This window comes from Rhinopithecus bieti, unplaced genomic scaffold, assembly GCF_001698545.2.
Source record: "Rhinopithecus bieti isolate Rb0 unplaced genomic scaffold, ASM169854v2 scaffold_1618, whole genome shotgun sequence".
In the NCBI taxonomy this organism is placed as follows: Eukaryota; Metazoa; Chordata; class Mammalia; order Primates; family Cercopithecidae; genus Rhinopithecus; species Rhinopithecus bieti.
The window spans coordinates 7429068-7454318 of record NW_016803937.1 but is presented as its reverse complement, the minus strand read 5'-3'; the positions used below and the strand labels follow the sequence as shown (position 1 = coordinate 7454318).

Here is a 25251-nt window from a genome sequence, read left to right as displayed (position 1 = left end):
TCGATTGTTTGTGGTGCCAATATTGGTTATATGGTAGTTGTATAAGACATGACAATGAACTGCTTGTAGTCAGTAGAATAGTTATGAGAATAAAATGAAATGAGCATGCCAAATGCTTAGTGCTGTGCCTGGCTGCATAGTACACAACCAGTGAATGCTGTTGTAGGAAATCAAAGAAGACAAAGGACAATAAAGTAATAAGAGAATGCATTATGATTAAAATAATCCTGGCTACTTTCTGGGCTAGAACAGGTAGTCCCAGGTTGAGCTTATATCTCTCTGTTCAATTACATCTCTCCTGTTTATGACTCTTTCATATTCTTTATCAGCATTCTCTGTGACTATTTATTTAATATACTCTTTCTCTCAAGCAGTTGTTCTTGACTGGGAGCAATTTGGCTACCTAGGGGAATATTTGGCAATTCTGGAGTTATTTTTGGTTGCCAAAATCTATAGGGTAGGGGGGGAATGACAACATGCTACAGGTATTGAGTGTTGAAGCCAGGATGCCACTGAACATTCTATAATGCAAAGCACAGCCCCCACCACAAAGAAATTACCTGACCTCAAATGTCAATAGCTCTCAGGTTGAGACACTTTGTCCTAGATCAGGAGTCATGTCATTCATGTGGATCATGGTGTCCCCAAATGCCAGGTACAAAGCAAGTCACATGATGGGTGCCCCATAATAATAAAGGGAAATGGAGATTTAACTGGACCTTGAAGAATAGGCCAGGTCTGAATGCATCTCCTGCTTTGAGTACACAGTGTCAGAAGATGCTGTGAGCATTTTGGAAAGAAAGTTCAACAAAGAGATTGCAAACATTCTGTCTGCCAAAGAATGAAAGAGAGGAAACAGCCCTGGGGCTCTTCCAGGAGATTGACGTTGCCATAAACAAGAGAGTCTTGGAACAAAAGGTCTGGAACTGCAGGTAACACAAGAATGCCGGAGACTACAAGCAGTTCATTGTTTTGACAGATAGACTTCAGCCAACTGCCGATGCAGCAGAGATGGAATTTTTCAATAGACACAAACTAGAGACAGTTCCTTTGGTAAGGCACAAAGGTGAGGCTTCTTAGTCCCACGGTGGGGCTGCATGTGTACAGAGAAGGTCTCCACCTTGGGACAGCTTCTCGAATCTAGTGGATGTCAACCATCACCGTGTGTTAGAATCACCTCGAGGCTTTTAAAAAAATAATGATGTTTGGGCACCCACTCCCAGAGCTCAGGTTCACCTGATCTAAGGCATGTGCCTGGGCATTGACGCTTCTTTAGAGAGCCTCCATCCCAGGTGAAGTCAATGGATAGCCAGCCCTACTTTACGAATGGATCACAGCTCACAATCTCGTATAAACAGTTTCCCTCTCCAACCCTTATATACCCAGTTCCATTGGGTGTCTCAGGCTTTACATGCTTGAAACTGAGTTCTTGATTTGGGACCCTTCCCTTCCTGGCCCTTGCTCAGTGTTCCCCATCTTGGTGAGCTGCACTACCCAGCACTCTGTAGAGACCAGAATCCTAAGAGCTCCCCTCCATTCTCCTTTCTCTGCCCATCTCCTCCACCGCCCACCTGTATACAATTTGTTCTCTGTGCTGAGGCTATTACTTTCAAAGTGCACCTAGATAAGTCCACAGCTCGTCACCTCCTCTGCTTCTGATGTAGTCAAAGCTACCGTCATTTCTTTTAGGGCTACTCGCTCACTTCTGGGATTTCACTTTTGTCTCTTTAACCTGTTCTCTGCAGAGAAGCCTGAAGGTCTTTTTCTGGCTTAGCATCCATCAAAGGCATTCTGCTATAGAGAATTCTAACCCAAACTTTTGCCCAAGACCAGAAGGCCCTGTGGAATTTGAGCCCCCAGATCCCACACCTCTCCCCTGCTGGTTAGCTTGAAGCACCAAGCTCTTAAGCCTTTCCATGTACTCTTCTTTTCACCTGGAATGTTTTTTCCTCCTTGCTTTACAGGCTGGCTTACTTCTTCACCTTCATGTCTTAGTCGAAGACATGACAATTAACTGCTTGTAGTCATGGTTTCTGTTTTTTTGTTTTTAAGTCTTGGCACTATTGACATTTGGGGCTGGAAAATTTCTTTGTCATTGGGGCTTTTCTGTACATTATAGGATGTTTAGTCTCTACTCACTGGATGACACAGTAATCTGCTCCCCAGTTGTGATAAGAAAAAATGTCTTTAGGCAATGCCAAATGCCCCATGAGGACAAAATCCCTGCCAGTTGATAACTACTAGCTTAAATATTAACTTCTTGAACAGGTATTCTCTGTTCTCCAGGCTTTAAGTCTCTAGGTGTATTTCTCAATCTTCATATCCTATTTGTTACCTTCATAGTACTTTTCTCACCTTGAAATTGAATATTTATTGAGTAAATATCTGTGTCATAGTCCCACTAGACTATCTTGATTATTTCATTCAGTTCTGTAATAACAGCATTTCATACAGCTCCTAGTATGCAGTGGATGCTTAAGAAACATGTATTGAAGAAATGTGTGCATGCATGAATGAATGCATGAGCCAACGAAGACTGCAACCGCTAGTCAGGCAAGTGCCTTCTTCCCAGGGTGAGAGAGATTATCTAGCAGCGCAAAAAGAGCATGGACTAAAAAGGAATGAGATAATGTCCTTTGCAGGGACATGGATGAAGCCGGAAGCCATCATCCTCAGCAAACTAACACAGGAACCGAAAACCAAACACCGCAGGTTCTCACACATAAGTGAGAACTTAACTATGAGAACGTGTGGACACACAGAGGGAAATGACACACATTGGGGCCTGTTGGGGTGGGGGTGAGGGGAGGGAAAGCCTCAGGACAAATAGCTAATGCAGGCAGGGTTTAACACCAGGGTGACATGTTGATAGGTGCAGCAAACGACCATGGCACATATATACCTATGTAACCAACCTGTATGTTCAGCACATGTATCCCGGAACTTGAAAAAAAAAAAAAAAAAAAGAACTTGGACTTTGGAATCAGTTAGTTGTAGCTTCTCAGCTCTTCCAGCTGCTTGGTGTGTCACCTGGGACAGATAATTAACATCTCAGAGCCTCAGATTACTAATCTGTAAAATGGGGATACTACTTTTGAGAGTTTGCTTAGCTGTGTAATCTTCCCTGCTCTCTCCCAGACCCCATGGACTTTGGATGCTTCTTCATGTGCCCTTGGCACCTGGTGCAGGTCTCTATCAAGGGCTCGCCATCACCAAGGATGGGATCACACTGTGCCCTCAGTGCCTTATGCAGAGCCAACCACATCATAGGTGCTCAGGAAATAACGTCTGTGCGGTATGTAACCAGGGATCAAGTTGTATCCGAGATTTGAGGAGTCTTGTAGGTAGCTTGCTGAGACTATTCTTATAGGGGTTGGTTCCTGGAAAAATGAGCAATCCCAGGTCCCTCCTTGATGGGCTGTGGGACTGGGGAGGCTGTGCTCCTCTCTGTTATTCGGGTGGGCGTTCTGGTTTGCCAAAAATTGAGAAGCTACGCCTGGATCCTCTTACCTCTTTTTCTGTTTTGGTGTTCTGCCTCAGGCCTTTGCAAATAATGAATTTAACAAAGATATTGTCTGACTGTCTCTTAGACCCAGGGAACTGAGTGTGGGCAGCTGTTCCTCCTTGGTTGGAGCAAGGGAACTGTCCTGTATCCAAATGGTTCTAGTGAGAGGTTCTAGTGAGAGATTCTTGTGAATGGAATTGTCAGTGAGTTCTAGTTTGCTCATAGCAGGGAGCATCCCTTGAGGTCTTCTACCTGCTCAGAAACTATCTACAGAAGGCTAGACCTTGGGCATGCATTTCCCTCGGACTAGCTTTTCCTAGTCCCACTAGGAGAGTAATTGACAAAGCTAGGCCCTGAATCTAGCTCTTGCCCATCTCTCTATTTTTTATGCTCAAAACTCACAATCCAGGGAAAAAGCATCCTTTCTCTTAGCTTGGGCAGGGTTAGGAAGTCTACTGAAGATCACATGTGGTAGGAGACAGGTAGTTCACTTTGTTGGTCTCCTGGAGCTGCTGTAACAAAGTATAACAAACTAGTCGCCTTAAAACAACAGACATTTATTCACTCACAGTTCTGGAGGCTGAAAAACCCAAGAGCAAGGCACTGGCTTTGGGTGAGGACCTCCTTTTCTCATCATAACATGGTGGAGGGCATCATATGGCAAGAAGGCAAGAGCATGCCAGCTTAGGTCTCTCTTCCTCTTCTTATAAAACCACCAGTCCCCTCTCGGGGGCCCCATTGATGACCTTATCTAGTCCTAATTACCTCCCAAAGGCTCCACCTCTCAATGCTATCAACATATGAATTTGAGGATTAAGTTTACTACATACGAAATTTGGGGAACACATTCCAACTACAGCACTTATTAGCTAAAAGTTGCTAAGAAGTTTCTTTTTCTGGTAGCACAGGCTTCGGCTGCATGGCAAATGCAGAGGTCAATAGAAGGAGCCCATGTACATCAGGGAATTAGTGATCAGAGTCACCTGGACTGCACGGGAAAAAGTCAAACCAAAAGTCTTACAGGTAGAGAAGATTTGGAAGAGGCGCACATCCCAAGCAAACTACACTTGACACACCCCTGCAGTCTACAGAGATGAAAAGAGAAAATTGAAATATCTCCATTTTTCATTCTCCCAAGTTTTTATATTTATTTATTTTTTTATTTAAGTAGCAGGGATTGAAAACTAAGATAAAAAACACCAACATAACCAATGATAAGTTTAGCAGGACTGGGGAAAGTTCACAGCACTAGCCATGGACTCTGAGTTCTCCACTAGACTGTAAGACCTTGAGGCCAAGAACTCTGTCCATCTTGGTCACCATAGTACCTGTAGCACCCAGTCCACTATGGGGGGCAGAGAGAAGCTGAGTGAACCGATTACACTCTTTGGTTGTGGTTGACCTCTAAAGATGTTCTATCAACTCTGAGACTGTGCACAGAGAAGACTTTGTGGGCTGCTGCCCGTGGAAAGAAAGTTTCATCTTATGTTGCTACTGGGGAGCTCACACAACACTGAACATGGATGGTACTGGACTGGTAGAGCATCTCCCCCTCGTATTATGTAAAGAAGTTCTAACATAGAATGCATGACCATAGATAGAAGTTCATTATCATTTTTATTTAATAAGCAGTTGTTCCTGATAATCAAAGTGATTCAGATATCAGTTAAGGTCACCATGCTCATGAAGTCAAGAGATCATGTGCTTCAGTGAAACCCCGTCTCTGCTAAAAACACAAAAAATTAGCCAGGCATTGTGGCGGGCGCCTATAGTCCCAGCTACTCGGGAGGCTGAGGCAGGAGAATAGCTTGAACCCAGGAGGCGGAGCTTGCAGTGAGCTGAGATCGTGCCACTGCACTCCAGCCTGGGCGACAGAGTTAGACTCCGTGTGAAAACAAAACAAAACAAAACAAAACAAAACAAAACCAACAAAAGAGAGATCATATGTGTGAGTCCTTACATGATGACCTAAGGGAGGTCTATCCATGCCTTCCACAGCGTGTTTACAAGTTCCCAAGCTTGTCTTTCTCCAAGTTACCTCTGGCTGGGATTTCTAGTGAAGATGAACTCTCATCTCTTATTCTTTACTCTGCTATCAGCCCAAACATTTCATGAGCCCTTTCTCCTTAATCACTTACCTTAACCCACATACTGAAAAAAAAAAAAAAAAAAAAAGAAAGAAAAGCCACGCACATAGATCAGATGAAAGTCATATGCTTTCCAGAAAATTCAGGGCTCCTCTGTCATCACAGACATTGTAAATATTAGACTGCGCCATTCTTTTTTAAAACTAACTTTTTTTTTTTTTTGAGACAGAGTCTCGCTCTGTCAGCCAGGCTGGAGTATATTGGTGTGATCTTGGCTCACTGCATCCTCTGACTCCTGGGTTCAAGTGATTTTCATGTCTCAGCCTCCTGAGTAGCTGGGATTACAGATGTGCACCAGCATGCCCAGCTAATTTTTGTGTTTTAAGTAGACACGGGGTTTCACCGTATTGCCCAAGCTGGGCTCAAACTCCTGGCCTCAAGTGATCCTCCAGCCTTGGCCCCTCAAAGTGCTGGGATTACATACATGAGCCACTGTGCCTGGCCTAATATAACTTTTTATTGAGATATAATGGACATGCCATAAAATGTGCTCTTTAAGGTATACATTTCAGTGGTTTTCACTGTATTTACAAGGTTATGCAACCATCACCACTTATTCCACAGTTTTATCACCCTCCCAAAAAACTCATAGCCATTAACAGACTGCCCTATTCTTTTATTTATTTATTTTTTTGAGACAGAGTCTCACTCTGTCACCCAGGCTGAAGTACAGTGGTGCGATCTTGGCTCACTGCAACCTCCGCCTCCCAGGTTCAAACGATTCTCCTGCTTCAGCCTCCAAAGTAGCTGGGACTATGGGCGTGTGCCACCACAGCTGGCTAATTTTTGCATTTTTAGCAGAGATGGGGTTTCACCATGTTGCCCAGGCTGGCCTCGAACTCCTGACCTCAAGTTATCCACCTGCCTCAGTCTCCCAAAATGCTGAGATTACAGGCACGAGCCACTGTGCCCAGCCCTGCCCTATTCTTAGCATACCACTTAGCCATTTCCTCCAACTTAATTTCCCAACCTCCAGAAATGTTACTTTCTGTCCCCACTCCCACTTCATCTCTTTGGGGTGTCATTTTTTTCCTCTTTCCCCACTAGTGTCTTTAGCAGGAAAGGAAGGGTGCTGTCCAATAGAAATATTTCTGTTTTTCTTTAAACCTAACTCAAGTCACACCATGGTTCAAAACTTTCTGATGATATCTCTCATCACACTTTACAATGAAACTCACGGTCTTCCTCATGGCTGAAAGCAGAGTCTCTCAACCTCGGCTCTCTCAACATTTGAGGCCAGATGGTTCTTTGTGGTGGGGTCTGTTCTATGCACTTTGGGATGTTTAGCAGCTCCCTGGCCTCACCAGATATCAGTAGCCCATCCCCGTTTTACAACCAAAACGTCTCCAGACATTGTCAAATGTTCCCTGGTCGGGGAGGGGTGGGGTGGGGATGGGCAGTGGGGGGGACTGAAAATCACTGACTTAAAGGCCACATGGACTGGCCTTGAACTACTGCTATAATTTAGCTCCTTTTATTCTCTTCTTTGCTTATTCTCCTCTGGTTAAAATGGCCTCTCTGCTCTTCGACTGAGAATTATGTTCCTGTCTGAGAGCCTTTGCACCTGCTCTGCCCTGTGCCTGGTGCACCCTTCCCTGGGATAGCTGTTCAGCTGCTACCCACTCAGAGTTGCTGTCCCCGAACATGGCATCCTGGCACCCAGTCACTATTCTGTTGCAAACATCTCTTCCCACCTGACATCAATACGTTTGCTTATTGAATGTCTCCCATCACCCCCTACAAGCTAAGCTCCATGGGATGGGGACTTGGATGGTTTTACATGTTGCCGTGTCCCCATGATGTAGAAGAGTACATGACACATGCTTAACAAAGAGCTATTGAAAGAATGAGATAACGAATAGGCAGGAACACACAGGATGGAGTAAGCAGGATATATGTGAGATGATGAAGAAATCAGCCCAACTAGAATAGAAGGTAGGTCCTAAGGTTGGGAAATGTAGAAAACTTCCCTAGAGTGGGCAAATGGTAGGAGTTATTAATATCCAGACGGTATACTGTATCCATTACCTATCAGGCAAGTGGGTATCAGAGCAAGTTCGTGAGTTGGGGAGAGATGTGGTAAGAATGGAGCGGAAATGAGAAGCCTGGATTCAACCGGAAAACCATGCAATGAAAACGTGGATCCAACTAGAAAATAACACAGTGCTCTGGTGTGAGTGAGGGTGGCAAATTGGTTTCCTCTGTGGTTGGTGAGGAGTATTGGGGTGAGTAGATTCTAAGGGAGAGGTGATTTGATTGAACAGTGTCCACGGTGGCATGAGAAGGGTAAGCTTGCCCGGGGACATCTCTGTTGTAAAGAACTAGGTCAATGGTGGTAATTAGTAATGAAACAGAGGATAGAAAACTGTAAATCACAGACATCTTGGATTTTATTCAAGTTTGGCAAGTTGCATCTTGTACCATTATATTTTAGAAGCAGCTGAGTGAGTTTTTGGTCATGTGTTGGCAAGAATGACATCCTGTCAGTCAGGAAGCATCTTTCCCATGAAAAAAAGGGACATTAGTAAGGCTGCCCTACTTAGATAAAACCTTAGATAATGATAAAAAGGACCCTGGGATAGTGGGGCGGTTTAGTTGTATCTCTACTTCGTTTTCTCTTTTCTGTGTTATGCTAATCTTAAGCAAATTTACTTTTCAGGTAGTTGTTTAACGTGTTTTTACAAGTGTTACTTCACTTGTAGCCATTCTTGTGAAATATATGGTTGGAACATTTACAAAAAAACTTCCATTAACCAAACCACAGGAAAACATAGGAGAATGAACAAAAGAAGCCAGCCACAAAGAGGACTGATACCTAATTCCATTTATTTAAAACAAAAATCAGGTAAAGCAGATCTATGCTGTTGTAAGTCAGGATCGTGGTAACCTATGAGGGGTGGGGACAACTGAAAGGAGATACAAGGGAGATTGCTGGTGAGCTGGTGATGTTCCATTTCTTAACCTGGGTGCTGATTAAGTTTCTCTATAATGTATAATACATAGCAGATTGGTAACCTCAAAAATGCTATTGCTTATTCACAATGATAGGTAAAATATACACCAGTCATTGATTCATGGAAGTTGACTATATTCAGAGAGAATGTGTCAGACAGGAAATATAAACAAACAAAAACAACCAACCAACCAACCAACCAAACAGGTGTCTTAGAATCTTATGGACATAGAGTTCAAATTGCACCTCTGCTTTTTCACTTGGGTGAGGCTGGAAACTTTTTATATTCTTTCTGAAGCTTGGTTTCCTCATCTGTAAAATGGGAAAAAATGTACACTATTTTTATGGGAGCCAACTGGAAGCTCTAAATAGCCAAAACTGGAAGAATTAGAGCAACACAATAAATAAAGTAGTAAGCTATAACCCAAAGTATAAAATCAATGTTCATGAGTCCAAACTGATATAAATAAGTAATTGAACAAATTAATAAGTGAGAGAGAAGAGATAAATCTTCTCTGCAGAATTCCAATTAATTTATGGAGCTATTCCACCCTAAAGAAGCAGCATGACTCCCCACTTTTCCTTTTTTTCTTTTCTTTCTTTCTTTTTTTTTTTTGAGATGGTGTCTCGCTCTGTCACCAGGCTGGAGTGCAGTGGCACGATCTCAGTTCACTGCAAGCTCCACCTCCCTGGAGTGAATCTCCTGCATCAGCTCCTGAGTACCTGGGACTATAGGCGGCCCCCACCATGCCCGGCAAATTTTGATATTTTTAGTAGAGACGTTGGTTTCACACTTTTTGCCAGGATGGGTCTCGATTCTCCTTGACCTCCATGATCCAACACCGCCTTGGCCTTGCAAAATGTTGGGGGATTACAGACCATGAGCACAGTGCCCAGCCTATACTCCCAGTTTTAAGTGTGGTCTGTGCACAACAGCTTCGTTCCAAACAGCATACAGCTTTGGGAAGGGGGGAAAAGCAACTGTGCAGTGGACAAAACTGATGAACACTACTTTCATCCAGGTCAACATCTTCAGTACATCAGCGAGTGGTCTTACGTTCACATGGAGATGCTATGTAACCCTGATTGTGAGTAGTTGATGTGATGTGATGTGATGTGATGTGATGTGATGTGATGGTTGATGTTGATAGTGAAAAAAAAAATGGCATTTACCTCGTATTAATCTTCGTTCCCCAAACCCCCCAAACCTATAATCCCAGTCTAATCAGGAGAAAAGCATCAGACAAATTCAAACAGAGAGTCATTCTACAAAATCCCTGATGAGCACTCCTTCAAACCATCAACTATGTCAACTATGTCAGGTCTGAGAACCTGTCATAGCCCAGAGGAGTCTAAGCAGACAGGATGACTAAATGTAACAATATCCCGAACAGGATCCTACAGCAGAAAAAGGACATTAGGTAAAAGTAATGCAATCTGAATAAAGCATAGAATTTACTTAATAATAATGTATCAATATTGGGTCATTAATTGTAGAAGGTGTAATTACATCATATTAATGTAAGATTTTTGCTGCTGTTGTTAATTTTTTTTTTTTTTTTTTTTGAGACAGGGTCTTGCTCTGTCACCCAGGCTGGAGTGCAGCAATGTGATCATGCTCACTGCAGCCTCAACCTCCTGGGCTCAGGTGATTCTCCCACCTCAGCCTCCTGAGTAGCTGGGGCCAGGGGTGTGTGCCAGGACACTTGGCTAATTTTTCAATTATTTGTAGAGGCACGGTCTCCCTTTGTTACCCAGGCTGGTCTCAAACTCTTGGGCTCAAGCGATTCTCCTGCCTCAACCTCCCAAAATTCTGGAATTACTGGTATGAGCTACCGCATCCAGCCATAAGATGTTAATGACAGGGAAACTGTATGCGAAGTATTTGGGAACTCTCAGTACTAGCTTTCTGATTTTTTTGTAAATCTAAATTTGCTCTAAAAAATAAAATCTGCTTTTTTTAAAAAATGAGCACCTTACCTTACGTTGCAAGCATAAAGCGAGATAACATATATAAACATAAGGCTCTCAAACTTTTTGGACGTAGTCCCCTTTCATGGGCAAAAGTCATTAGGGCCCGCCTGCCCCACTCATTCCCACGTCAGCTTTGTGTTGGTTCACCTGTGCCCTAAGGGTAATGCGAATTTTCATGGTGACCAAGTCTTAGCTGAATGCTGAATGAGCCATCTGTATAGTTCAGTTTCCTTTGTGAATACAGAATTTGAGAAACTTTTCCCAAGTTATGTTCCTATTAAAAAATGAAGGTAATTTAAAAGAAAGAATCTGATTTTTAGGCACTGTGGACAGATGGCAGGGCCCAGGGAGGGTGATGAGTGGGTCCAGGGAGCGAGGACAGGGCAAGCACATGAAACTGTGAGAAGGTGATGGGTGGTGCCTGGACAGTGATACTTCTTCATTTACTCAGTTGCTCACTCTGTCATTCGGTAAATATTTACTACAGTCGCTCAGTAGGTGTGGGGTCTAGACCAGTGAACCAGACCACCCACGACAGTCCATACCCTGAGGGAGATCATCTAGTTTCTTCTCTTTCCTGCCCATAGTTTTTTCCGAAGAGGGTTCCCTTAAGGAGGAACCTGGAGTTCTCTGTCAAAGTAGACTATGACTTATATTCCTAAGTCTTTCCTATTAATAACGTTCACCAATATTGTAATTATTTATCCAATGTGCATCTTCTCTCTAGACCAGGGTTTCTCAGCCTTGACACTGTTGACATTTGAGGCTGGATGTTGGCTGGCAGATGTTGAGAAGCATCCCTGGCCTCAATAGTACTCTGTGTTATGACAACCAAAAATGTTTCCAGACATTGCCAGATATTCCCCAGGGGACAAAATTGTCCGTGGTTGAAAATCACTGCCCTGCATTGGTGGCTCTCAATCCTGGCTGAACTTTGGAATCTCCTGGAGAGATCTCAGAAAGTGTTGCCAGTGGGTACTGATCCCATCCAGGCCAATTAAATGAGACTCTATGGGGATGGGACCTGGGCGTTGACTTTTTTTTAGACTGTAGTGGGACTCAGGAGTGAAAACCTCTTTCCTAAGCAGTATGCTTCGTGAAGCCAGAGAGTATTTGTCTTTTATGGGTGGTGGTTGCTAGGACCTAACACGGTGATCTCCCTGAATGAATAAGTGAACAAAAGAATGGAGGTGAAGACAGGTAGGAAGAAGTGTCAGAAGTTAAAAGTGGCACCAGGACAGTAAAGGAATGTGCTTTGCAAAGAGCAAACCTGGGTTTCAGGGCTGACTCTACCACATTCCCGTTGTGTAACTTTGGGTGAATATTTAATTTCCCGGGCATTTCAGTTGCTCATCTTAACACAGGAATGACAAGAATATGGGAGAATTCTTCATCAAGGTTGTGTTCCAAGAAAAAAGCATTTGTTTTCATCAAAAAAATTGACATGAAAAATCTAGCTATTTCCCAAGGCCTCCTCACCCGACAACTGTTATCTTTTAAGAATGCTGAGGGCAAAGGAGGTGGGATGTCAAGTAGTTGCTCTCACTGGATTAAGAGTTGAGCTTTATTTTGACCTCAAGGCAGTCCTAAGTATGCTGGAGTTTTGTTGTATTTATCTAACATTTTATTATACCTTAATCTATTTTATGGGGAACAGGCAATGTCAACATGAGGGTGGCAATCTGATGGATTGCCTAAGTCTTAAACAAAAGGGTGGGGAAAGTCCATTTCCCACTAGTTTCCCACAGGCTTTCAACCAGATAAACAGCTTTGATTCAGATGACCTTCGTAAGTGGGAAACTATGTCAGGGGTCTCCAGCTCAAAAGGCTATGGGCTCAGGGCAGGCCGCATTACCGAGGGAAGCTGGTGATGGTGGGCTCAGGGCAGGCCACATTACTGAGGGAAGCTGGTGATGGGAATGTGTGTGTGAGCTCTTGATGAGTGAACCTTGTTCCTTGGAGTGCATACCCCATCAGAGGGGGAGGCCCGGAGGTCCTCAGCCTCAGCTGATGGGTCCCTTGTGGGAATGCTGGCTCATCTCCTGGTTAATCAAGAGAAATCATTGGCTCTGAGTTTTCAGGTACAATCTCTCGATTCTGAGTCTTTGTTCAAATTTTTACAAAATTAATTGTGTGGGACAAATGAACTGCCTATTCAGATCACATCCTTTTGCTGATTCATAGTAGATCTTTGATTTGTGTTTGTCCAGTCTACTATTAGAAGTGGGGTTCCACTATGAGAAAGGGTCTTGATGCCTCTGAAGATACCAACCCTGTTAGCACCTCCGCCTTAAGCTGCTGGTGGTTGAAGATATCACTGGCAAAGGGGGTTCTCGGAGGAGCTTTAGGGGTAAGGACTCAGAAAGCAGAGCTGTGATCTTTGGCTGATTCATCACTGTGGCAAGAATAGCGGTGATGACCTTCTGAGAGGAGAACTGAACTGAAAACCCTTTTGGTTCCAGAAACTAGAAGGAGCCAGTGAAAGGAATAGTGTAGTGTGGGTTTTTTTAAAAGTTACCATTTATGGGCTGGGCGCGGTGGCTCACACCTGTAATCCCAGCACTTTGGGAGACCGAGGCGGGTGGATCACGAGGTCAGGGGTTCAAGACCAGCTTGGCCAAGATGGTGAAGCCCCGTCTCTACTAAAAATACAAAAATTAGCTGGGCGTGGTGGCGGGCACCTGTAATCCCAGCTACTCGGGAGGCTGAGGAAGATAATTGCTTGAACTTGGGAGGTGGAGGTTGCAGTGAGCCAAGATTGTGCCACTGCACTCAAGCCTGGGTGACAGAGTGAGACTCTGTTTAAAAAAAAAAAAAAAAAAGTTACCATTTATTTAATAAACACCTGGAGAGCAGTGGCTTTGTGCCAGACCTTGTTCCAATTCATTTAATATATCAAATTATTTAATTCTCCTGACAACTCTATGAGCCAGGTCCTAGTGTGACTGCATTTTAAAGTTGGGGAAACTGGGGCACAGAGAGGTTAAGTGACAACCAAAGTCACACAGCTGTTAAGTGACAGAGCTGGGATTTGAACCCAGGTCTCCCAGCTCCAGAATCCAGGTTCTCATCATTTTTCTTGGCTGCATTTTAATAAGGATGATTTTATCTACAGTAATGAAAAATTATGGTTTTGAAGACTATGTAGAAATATGTAAAACTGGTCTATATAATAGTAATTTAAAAATCAGCTGTCGAATTTTATGTGTGCTATAACTGTTAAAGAACGATATGTAGGAAAAAAGACTAGAAGAAAAAGAATATGAACATTATGAGAGTTATGCAGTATTGGTGAGATTATGGAGAAGGTCTTGTTTTATTGATCTCAGTATTGACTGTGAGGTTTTATTTCTTGTATGATGTTTTATTAATGACTAAAAGCCATTGACAGGTTTGTAAATTCTTCCCCCCCTTCCTTCTCTCTAACTGTAGCTTCCAAAGGACAGTGCTTGTGTTCCAGAGCACATGCATCCCATCACTCAGTCCTGTATTTACAGGGTGGATGCATTTCATTCAAGGGGCCTGGCCTGAGGAACTCCCAAACACGCGTTATTCACAATTTGCCCAGTTTAAGACTTGAACCAACAAATGATGGGGTGTTTCCGTTCACCAGCTAATATGGTGCCCCCATGTGGCAGTAGCATAAATACACTTTGCAACTACAATATACAGTTCCTAACGCTCTAAAATTCAAGGTGATTCACATTATTTCCAATTTGCACATAAACGGAGACTTTATTAATATTTTTAGAATTAACTGCTATTTCAAATTCACTCCAATCTTGTACAAATGGGTCTCCAGTACTCATTGCCTGTTCCAGGTTGATGGGTTTCCAGGCTGCTAGAGATAGAATGATCCCAAATGACATAGTTTGACACCAACCTCAGCATTTTCTCTATCCTGTTGAGCACTTACTATGAGTCAGGTGCCCTCAACTCTAGCGACAAAGGACCCTCTCTTGGTTTGTAAGGCACTCTTATTCTAGTGCCCTCTTCAATGCCTATTCATCCAACATGTGCTTTTTTATTGAACATCCACTATGGGCTAAGCCTTGTGCTTTGGAGGATTTGAATATTTTATACCCCAGTTGTTTATATCCCAGTCTGTGCCTGGCTCCAAACTACCTTTGCTATGTCTTAGCTGAATGACTTCATCCATCCACGTCTCAGTTTCCGCCTCTGTAAATGGGTGATGGTAACATTACTTACTTCCCACGATGATTGAGAGGATTCAATGAGTAAATGCATGTGAACTAGCTGGAACTTGGTAAACAGGCAATCCATACCCGGTGTGCTTATTTTCAAACACCACTGTTGGGTAACTCTTATGAAACCCTTCCACCTTCTCACGAAAGCCCTGGCTTTGTCGCCGGGTTTCCGGAGTACACAATGGTTTTTCCCTCTCCTCAAGGAGCGATTCCTCAGCCACAGATTTTTTCAAGGCCCTCTGACCCCTGAACTGCCTCAAGACTTCATAGACACCAGGGGCTAGCACAGCCTGATCTCTAACATCATAAGTCAGAAATGATGCCAGGGTTAGAGCCATGATACTAATGACAGCCACTCACAACACGCTGGGCCAGTGTGAAATCCTGTCTTGCTGACTTCCCATGCCAGCTTAGGAGGGGGTATTATGATAACCCTACATTCCACGTGAGGAAGCAGAGGTTCCACGTGGTTATATGGAACTTTCCCGAGGCCCGTAAGTGGAAGAGGAGAATCAGGCAGTCTGAGTCTTAACCAAGATGTTCAGCTGACAGTCAGTAGAGGCAAACGCTACACTTACCAATAATGTGAGTGGAAACACCTGAAAATTAAAATAAAGACGCAGTATTGTTTTTTAAAAAGACCGATGTAGTAATTATTTGGAATAGGCTCTATTAGGCACTTCACAAATATTAACTGACACGGGTACCATTATTAAGCCCATTTTATAGATAAGGAAGCGGAGGCAGAGAGCAATTAGAAAGGTTCTCTAGGGTTAGACAGGCAGGAATAGCAGGGCTAGATTTGCACCCATGCCCCTATGCCACACTGCCTCAGAGGTAAACACAAGCAGATGGTCTCCTTTGATCTCTGGCTTCATTAATTCACTGCCAAATAAAAGCAAACTCAGATTTAGTTAGGAAAGATTTTATTCAAAAGGATTATTGCAGTAGAGGGAATGTTCTGACCACATAATCTGCAAGTGTCTCAAGATGAGGCAGTAAATGTTTTGCATTGCTAAAGAGGCATAAACAAGGCTAGAAAGAAGTGGGTGTTGCGGGCTGGGATGATCAGAGTGACACAATCAGACAGACATTGAGGGCTGATCAGGAAGGTCTGTAAAGAGGACTTGTCTGCTGGCTCAGGCTGAGGGTGGCCCAGGACCTGGGGAAAGGAGAGAATCTACACCAAAGTTAGGTTAACACTTTGTTCTGACCGACCAGTGGAAACAGGCAGTTCAACTAACGACAAAAACAAAGAAAGGGAGTTTGGAGGCTCTGGGTCTGGCCTTGTTACAGGTAAACAAGTGGGAGCACCTGTGAGTCTCATCTAAGTCATATGGGGAAGGGAGTTATTTGCAGTGAGCTGCTTCCCAGAACACAAAAGGGTGGGGACATTTCTTAACCTTTGCAATTTTCCAGGATTACAGGGCTTGCCTAAAGTTCAACACTGTCATCACCTGTAGGCTCTTCCAAGGAACTTTCCTAAGAGAGTCAGATCCGAGGCTCATGAAGCTGCTCAAAGGCACTGCCTTCCAAAATGTGACAAAGTACCCTCTGCTCAGAGGAAAAGGAGTCAAGATCACAATGTCTCCTCCTTGCTCTCATCCCTTTATCTACCGCACTGGCTTGTTACACTCAGTATAATGTTTTCAATGTTCATGCTGTAGCAAGCATAGAAACTTCATTCCTTTCTGTGGCTTAATAATATCCCACTGTTGGATATACCATATTTTTTATCCATTCATTAGTTGATGGATGTTTGGTTAGTTTCCTGTTTTCTGTTATTATGAATAATCCTTCTATGAACATTCGTGTACAAGTTTTTGTGGAAACATATATTTTCATTTCTCTTGGGTACACACCTAGGAGCAGAATTGCTAGGTTGTCTGGTAACATTACATTTAACCTTTTGAGGACTGTTTTCCAAAGCAGAGATAACTAGTTTTAGTGTCTGCAGTAAGTGAAAAAGATGGAGTTTAGGAAAGATACTGAAACTAACTTGAGAAAGAAGAGGGATTATTATGAGGATGTGGAATTTCTTAAGGCACACATGGGGAAGAGGTCACTTGAGGTTTACCAGAGACTGGAAAGCTATCATGAGCCAAGAAGATGCTCGTCTATGTCTGTGGACAACATCTGACCTCAGACTCTGCTCTTATTTGTAGCTTTGCCTCTTGTTACTCTTCAAGAGGACTTAGCCCATATCTCCATGTGCATGAAGGAAGACAGCCCCCCAGGGCCCCCATTTGCTATTGAGTTTAATGTCCTTTTGGGTCAGACAGTATCAGACACTGCTTTGGATCTTGCAGCCACAACCCCACATTTCTGAAAGAGAAAAGCTGGTTGACTCTGGTCCAATCAGCCTCAGACAAGCTGTGGAGTTACACAGGACAATTACAAACTTATGGATGGAACCCCTGTGGGGAAGGGGAAGCTCTCAGCATCATGTGTGGAGGTACACAGTGTTGAACACATCAAAGTGTTTGTGGGATGCAAGGCCAAAGGAAGGACTGCTAAGTGCAAAGTTCATGATTCTCATGTGGATTTGGGGAGCAGATGATGGACTTCAGGTTTGGATACAGGTGACAGTTTGCATGCCTTCATGGTCAGCAGCTCTAATTGGGTGGATGACCCTTTTCCCCCTGTCTTAGTTCTCCAGAGAGCAGCAGACACCCTGGTGGGGTGTTTATATGCCCTGTAGAGTCAAGGTCATGGTCTTCATCTCTGCACTGCAGAGCAGTTTTCTTCTCTGTGTAGAAGGAATATGCTGGGCATCCTGACATCACACAAGCCTCTAAGGGGAACTGGGTGCTTTAAAATCCATGGCTCCCATATATCTAGCTGTGCCAATAATAAGGCAGAAGCATAAGGTATGGTACATCACAAAATGGGAGAGGCTGTCCATGAAACTCTTGGCCTCACCCAGCAGGGTGTGTATAATCAGGCTCCAGGTACTTTTCACTTCAAACTGGTTCAAAGTTAGTTATTTTCAGGTTAATTCATACCCTTTCTTACAGACCACAAGAGGATCATCCTGGGATTAGCTTGCCCAAACCTCCCTTCTCTGCTCACACAGATGAAGGAGAAGGTGGCTGGTCCAGTATGACAGTGACTGGTGAACTTGGATTTAGGATCCAATAAAGAGTCCAGGTTGATCCCTACCATCTGTGTGATCTTGGCATCTCTTGTTTTCAGTTTCCTCATCTGTAAGACAGGAAGGATAATTTCTACTGTAGACATTTCGGGAATAATTTTATAGGATAGACTTGACCACGAGTGGTATTTAGGGGATTCCAGGGAGACCCACACAGCATTGGTCTGCTGGCTGGTGAACTTGCCAGTGCTCAGCATCTGGCCTCAGCACTGTGGATCCAGAAGTTGGATTTGTCCAGCAACAGGTCCATTTCTTCAGGAACTGGGCTCACAAAATGGTTATACACACATATTATTATGTATTCGTACCAGAATTCTAATGCATTAATTTACACTAAGGCAGGTGTCTATCACATGGTCCAGACACTTGCATCTGTTTCAGTTGGTACCATCTCCTCCTCTGGCCAGCCCCAGGGAGGAAACTCAAGGGCTATTTGCTGGGCACCGACACACATGGAGACATAAGAAGGAAGGAGATGGAGCAAACGTTAAATGCAATCAGTGATGGCAACCAGAGGCATTCATATCTTAATGGTGGTGTCAGAAGGACAGGAGCACACACACCTTTTGTCATGACTATCATTCTCTCTCTGGCAGTGTTTGCAGATGCTAACCATGCCAGACTTTCTCTCTCTTTTCCACCCTTTTCTACACTTAGAGGGCTGGCCAATCTCCATTCTAATTAGCATAGCCTTTAAAAAAAGAAAAAAGTACTTTCTTGTAGCAAAAATGGTAAACATTACAAGATAAGGTCCCCCTCCATTCTGCCTCTCTTCCTAAGGGGAACTTAGGGATCTCTCCTTCCAAATTCTTTTTTGTTTGTTTGTTTTTACATTTCCACACCTTGGTATGTATAGAAGCAACTCTCCTACTTTTTTACATTAAATTGGATTTTATTAATTATTATTATACTGCAAGTTATTTTATTTCACTTAACAAAGCATCTTGGAGCAATATCCATGTCATTTTGGATAGTTCTATTCCATCTTTAAAACTGCTTTGTCGTATTCCATTTTGTGTACCATAATTTATGTAACCATTCTCCTATTCATGGACATTTAAGTTAATTCCTTCTTTTGCTCTTACACAGTGCTATAAAGAACATCATTTATGTGCCTGCAAGTATTTCTCTAGGATGAATACTGAGACTTTTGGGGTCAAAAGATAGGCGAATTCACATTGGTTGATTTTAGTCCTGCACATGTTTATCAACAGTGTATGTGAACACCTGTCCTCTCTTTGGGGACAGTAGATTTCAGGCCCCTGTTGTTAGCTTGGAAGCGAGATCTCTTTTCTGCCCACTCACATACTGATCTTTGAGTTGATTCTCTGCATGTACTCTAGTTTTCCTTATTTCCCAATTCTTGGTGGAGATGTCTGACTACTGACAAAAGAGATCCCTGCAGGAGTCCAAGGAAGATCACATGACACAGGCAATGTTAAATACTTTCTCATTAAAAGGAGAGAGACATTAACTGTTATTTGTTTATTATGGTGTATGTAGCTCAAAGGGTGATTTAATGTTGACGTTATCTTCAACTTGGGAATTTCAGACATCTACATTTTGCACTTGTGGGTATAAAACACTCTTTCCGGGGTCCCTAATACCCTCTTGGCTGGGTGGGTACACTCTTATCTCAAATTCTGAGAAGCTTAAGTCATACTTTGTGTATTACATTACTCTCCATTTTCACAGAGCAATGCAATTAGGGCTTTCTATTTGGTTTCTGTTGTAACTTTCTTTCTAGGCTTGACATCTATTCCATAGCTCAGGGTCAGTCATAGACAGGGAAAAAGGCCCAGGAGGGTGAGAAACACAGGTGGCCATGAACTTTTAACTTTTATAATCCAGAACGAACTGGCCCCCGTGGGCAGCCTCTGTTATTGCCCTGTGTCTCCATAAGGCAAAACCGAGTCCAAAGTATGAGTTTGTAATGAATGTTTGACTGAAGGTTTTACAGAGTGAGTGAGGTTACATCAAACACTACACATTGTAGATTACTAAAACTACTTCCATTAGATGTCTTGGTTTTCCTTCCCAATTTCTTTGGCCACCAGTCACTCCTGGACTACCCTTGCCCCAAGCCTTTCTCTTTCCACCTATGCCCACCCACCACCCCTCAGTTCTACATTATATCCCTTTCTTTATATGGAGAAATGTATCTGTATGGCTTGACTTCTCCTCCCACCTCCCCACTTAGCACATAAAGAAACTTCCCCAGGAACCCCTCTCTTCAGAGAGCATGGAGAATCCTAAACAACGTAATGTTTTCCTTGTTAAATATTTTCTCCTGTCACTGTGGTTAACTCACTCCCTACTCCCCTGACCCTATGCAGGTGGTGATTGCGGGCTTGGTCACGCTTTGTGCAAGTATCTGGATGAGCTGGGCTTCACAGTATTTGCCGGAGTTTTGAATGAAAATGGCCCAGGAGCTGAGGAATTGCGAAGAACCTGCTCCCCGCGCCTCTCGGTGCTCCAAATGGACGTCACGAAGCCAGTGCAGATAAAAGATGCTTACAGCAAGGTTGCAGCAATGCTGCAGGACAGAGGTACTGCCGCCAGCACCCTCGGTGCCTTTACCCTCCTCCTGAATACCCAGTTCTTGTTCCAGCTTGGGTTGATCATGCCCCCTACTCCACTCTGGCCTCTGCTTGCACTGGAGCACACCTGTGCTGAACCTCTACCCTGTGTGGGGATCTCTATCAACATGAAGACCTTCGGAATAACTCAGACATGGGCCCATCTACACAGAACTTACAGAAACCTCTATCTCATTCTCACCAACTTCTCAGTCACTCTCCCAAGAACAACTCCACCAGCCCCAGCTCATTGCTTTCCTGTCCACAATAGCAACATGCATTAGAGTCCCCAGCTTAGAAAAAAATACCTTCATGGTTACTGTCCTCCTTTACCCATTACCCCTCCTCTTCTCTTTCCTTCATGGCCAAGCTCCTGTAGCTCTCTGATTCTCTTCCTCACCTTCAATTTGATGTTGGTTCTCACTCTGCCTCCCTAACTAATCTAGCAAAGCTAATGAGTATCAGCCTGAAGACCTAGTTGGTTTTTTTTTTTTTTTCAACTTTTATTTTAAATTCTGGGTTACACGTGCAGGATGTGCTGGTTTGTTACCTAGGTAAACATGTGCCATGGTGGTTTGCTGCACAGATCCACCCACCCTGTAGGTATTGAGCCCAGGATTCATTAGCTATTATTCCTGAAGCTCTACCTCTCCTCACTACAACAGGCCCTAGTGTGGGTTGTTCCCCACCATGCGTCCATGTGTTCTCATTGTTCAGCCCCCACTTACAAGTGAGAACATGCAGTGTTTGATTTTCTGTTCCTGCTTTAGTTTGCTGAGGATAATGGCTTTCAGCTCCATCCATGTCCCTGCAAAGGATATGATCTCATTCTTTTTAATGGCTGCATAATATTCCATGGTGTATATGTACCACATCTTCTTTATCCAGTCTATCATTGATGGGCATTTGGGTTGATTCCATGTCTTCGCTATTGTGAATAGGGCTGCAACGAACCTATGTGTGAATGCATGTTTATAATAGAACGGTTTATATTCCTTTGGATGTATACCCAGTAATGGGATTGCTGGAAGACCCAGGTTTTAACTTCCCTGCAGTATTTAAGCATGTTGTTTATACTCTCCTCCATGGTTTGGGGTCCCCAGCCCCCATTGTTCTCCTAGTTCTCCAATCTTTCTTTCCACTTCTCCTGGATGAAACTTTGCCTCTGTCTCCCCACAAATACAAATGCTTCTGAGGGTTGCATCCCCAGACTTCCCACTCCATGTGTCTGGGGCCATACCATTTGCTCCCTATACCGAGAGTTCTCAATCCAGCTGCACATTAGAATCATTTGAAAATTACCCATGCTAGGGTCCAGGATGGGCTATGTAACTTGGCGGACCCAATGCAATATGAAAATATGGGGCCCCTAGTTTGAGTTTGGAAAATTATTAGGAATGTAAGATGGTGACAGCAGAGACTGAAACTTTCACACACGTACAGGACCCTTCTGAAGCACCAGGCCCTGTGTGACTGAACAGATCCCCCAAACCCAATTAAATCAGTCCCTAGGATAGGGTCCCAGGTATCGTTAGTTTTTAAAGCTCCCAATGTGATGCTTATGTTAGGGCAGGGCCAAAAAACACTGGTTTATACCAATAACTCCCAAATATACTAATATATTACCAACCTAACCCTTCTTCTCCACGTATACAAAGTTATCTACCAGACATCTTCCCTTATACTCCAGAAGCTTCAACATGTCAAAAACTGCTCATTTTTTTTTATTCCCTGCTGCCATTCTGCAAATCGTTCTGCTCTCCTGCATCCCACAGCTCAGACACTGGCACTACCAACTAACCAGTCATTCAAGCCCGAAACCTGTGGGTCACTGAGACCCTCAGCTTATCCTCAATCCCTGTATCCTACTGACCCTAGTCCTGTCAAGTCTACCTCCTGGGTAGTTACCTTCCAGCCCCTTCCTACCATTGCATAGCGCTATGTCTTAGCACTGCATGCACTGGACCCTCATCTTCTTCCACCTGGGCTATCCCAATGACCTCCTTGGATATCCCAATTGGCTATCCCAGTGGCAACCCATCTTTCCTTCCCCATTACTTTCCAGACACTAATCTTCACAGCATTCACATTTTACAATGCCATCCATCTCCTAAAATCCTTTAGACATACAGAGCCTCCATGGACTGGGGTCCTCCCATGTGGCATGCCTGTGGTGGGGAATTTGTTTTATCAGTGGTTTGCTGGTTACCTATCAGTGGTTCACTATCTAAACACCTTAACAAGGATTAGAGGTCCTTTCAGGATAATGGCTCCTGCCAAACCCTTAATCTGCAATACCTGCTGGTTCACTTAGTAAATTCTGAAGTTTCTGGAACAGAATGTTCTGCTTTACATCTCTGCACATCTGGCTTCCTGTTACAGGAATTCCCCTCCCACTCCTACTCCTTTTCCCTAAGACTCTTGCCTTTGTCCAGTGGCAGACTGTAATCCCACGGGAGACCTGGCTCACACATAACACCACTTGCACGGTCTTCCAGGTGTCGCAGGTTGTGTTATTCACTTACTCTTCCAGACACTCACTCATTATGGTTTTCTGTCTCCAGGATTGTGGGCTGTGGTCAACAATGCTGGGGTGCTTGGCTTTCCATCTGATGGGGAGCTTCTTCCTATGACTGACTACAAACAATGCATGGCCGTGAACTTCTTTGGAACTGTGGAGGTCACAAAGACATTTTTGCCCCTTCTTAGGAAATCCAAAGGAAGGCTGGTGAATGTCAGCAGCATGGGAGGTGAGTCAGCATTTTCATACGTGGTTATGGGGTGCCCATCACAAGACATGGCTCATGGCATTCTTTGTGGGCTGAATAAAAAAGCAGGGCATGCAAAGGCAGGGTTGGGTCAGGATTAGTCAAATTGTTTATCCCCTGTTGACTTTCACACAATAAAACCTTTCTCCTCTTCCAAATTCTTTCATGTACAAACTCTCATCTGCCTTCTAACTCATCCATTTATTACTGGGGATTTAGGGTTCATATATATCTTCATAAAGTGACTGCCAACACACAAGGTTGCTAGAATTGCACAGGAAATCTCACATTACAAATAATGTCAGCATTTCAGGCAACCTGTTTTCAACACTTCGTCAATTTAACACACTGTGTTCAGTTCCCTGTAAGCTGAGTAGGCCATACTTTCCCTCTGTTCATGCCGTCAAACACAAGCTGCCTGCTATTGTTAACCCGAAGATTATCCCCAGTGTTGAGCAGCCTCAACCAAGCTGGGTCAGGATGTGATGACACTGGATGGTTTGTCTCTCTCTGTTTCCAAGAACAAATAGTACACAACTTGAGTCAAGGGCTGAACAGTCTTGCCTTTTCATAAACAATGCCCATGTGTGTCATAGCACACCCTCTTTGCTGGGACAGACATTTTCAAACTGGGGTTCCTCGGGCTCTTATTCAGTCTGGGGAAGATCCATTGAACTGACTTTTGGGTCACTGGGTCATTGCAGAGGTGAGAGGGAAGCCAAAGGGATGGGCTCTGGACTCTAGGACCCTGCCTTCAAGTAGAGGAGTACCACTCTTCACTGTTGGATCAATTAATTCTCAGTAAAATTTCTTAAAATAAACGGTACGACTAGGCTGTTTTTGTTTGTTTGCTTGATTTTTGTGTTTTGTGCTTTTTTTTTGGTAATGTAAATATCAGTTCTAGAATGATTTGGTGGGGGAGGGGGTTCTTCGTATTTCCTAGACAAATATTGTTGTCCATCACATTCTGTTTCCTGGCTTTAACTCAGTAACGTTCTTAAAATTAACTGCTATTGTCTTTGACTACAGTCATGGTTCGCCTGAGGCATAAGCAAAGAAGAAGGTAGGGAGAGAGAGAGGGAGAGAGAGAGAGAAAGAGAGAAAGAGAGAGCTGGGGGAGACGAAGGTTTCTCCAGGATGGTTAGGAGCCATGAGTATTATATTTTAGCTGTGTGAGAACCCTAAAGTATTTCCAGTTTTCTGCTACCTTGCCGAAGCAAATGAATCCTGAGAAAACACACAGCAATATTTTCCTAATCTTTGTTCTGAACTTAGCCTTTACAATTTTGGCCTGTGTGGAAGCCTCACCTTTCTCGTTTCCCTGGAACAGTCTGGTACTTCTGGGAAAGTCACACAGACTCTTTGCCTCACTTATATAATAAATATTTACTGAAATAACAGAGTACTGCCTCCTCCTTGGCACGCTGACAAGGAGGTTTCTCTTTTCCTCTCTGTTCTCAACTTTGAGCAACACCTTCATGCATATGAGATCACTTTAGTTATTGCCAAAATGTGGAGTATGTGCTGTAGGCCCAGTGTCTGGCATGCAGCAGCAGCTCAGTTAATCAATGAAGAAAGGCAAGTGTGTGAACAAGTGAAAAATGGAAAATGGATTAATGAATGGGTAAGCAAAGAGCTTACAATACAAGGCTAGGTGTGGTGGCTCAAGGATGTAACTCCAGCACTTTGGAAGGCCAAGGCAGGAGGATTAGTTGAGCCCAGGAGTTTGATACCAGCCTGGGCAACATAGTGAGACCTTGTCTGTACAAATAAAAATCAATAAATAAAACAAACAAACGAAAAAAAAAAAAAAAAAAAAAAAAAAAACCAGGCATGGTGGCATGTGCCTGTAGTCTCAGCTACTCAGAAGGTTGAGATGAATCAGTTGAGCCTGGGAGGTTGAGGCTACAGTGAGCTATGTTCATGCCACTGTTCATGCCTGGGTGACAGAGTGAGACCCTCT

The 25251-nt window shown here is 43.6% G+C and overlaps 1 protein-coding gene across 1 annotated transcript in view; it reads left to right on the top strand.

Moving 5' to 3' along the window:
* HSD17B2 (hydroxysteroid 17-beta dehydrogenase 2) overlaps positions 1 to 25251 on the top strand; it is a 64763-nt gene that overhangs the window by 13915 nt on the left and 25597 nt on the right. The window contains exons 2-3 of the mRNA XM_017861086.1: positions 20278 to 20490; positions 23085 to 23270. Coding sequence (XP_017716575.1) covers positions 20278 to 20490; positions 23085 to 23270 — 399 coding nt within the window. The remainder of the gene's footprint in view (positions 1 to 20277; positions 20491 to 23084; positions 23271 to 25251) is intronic.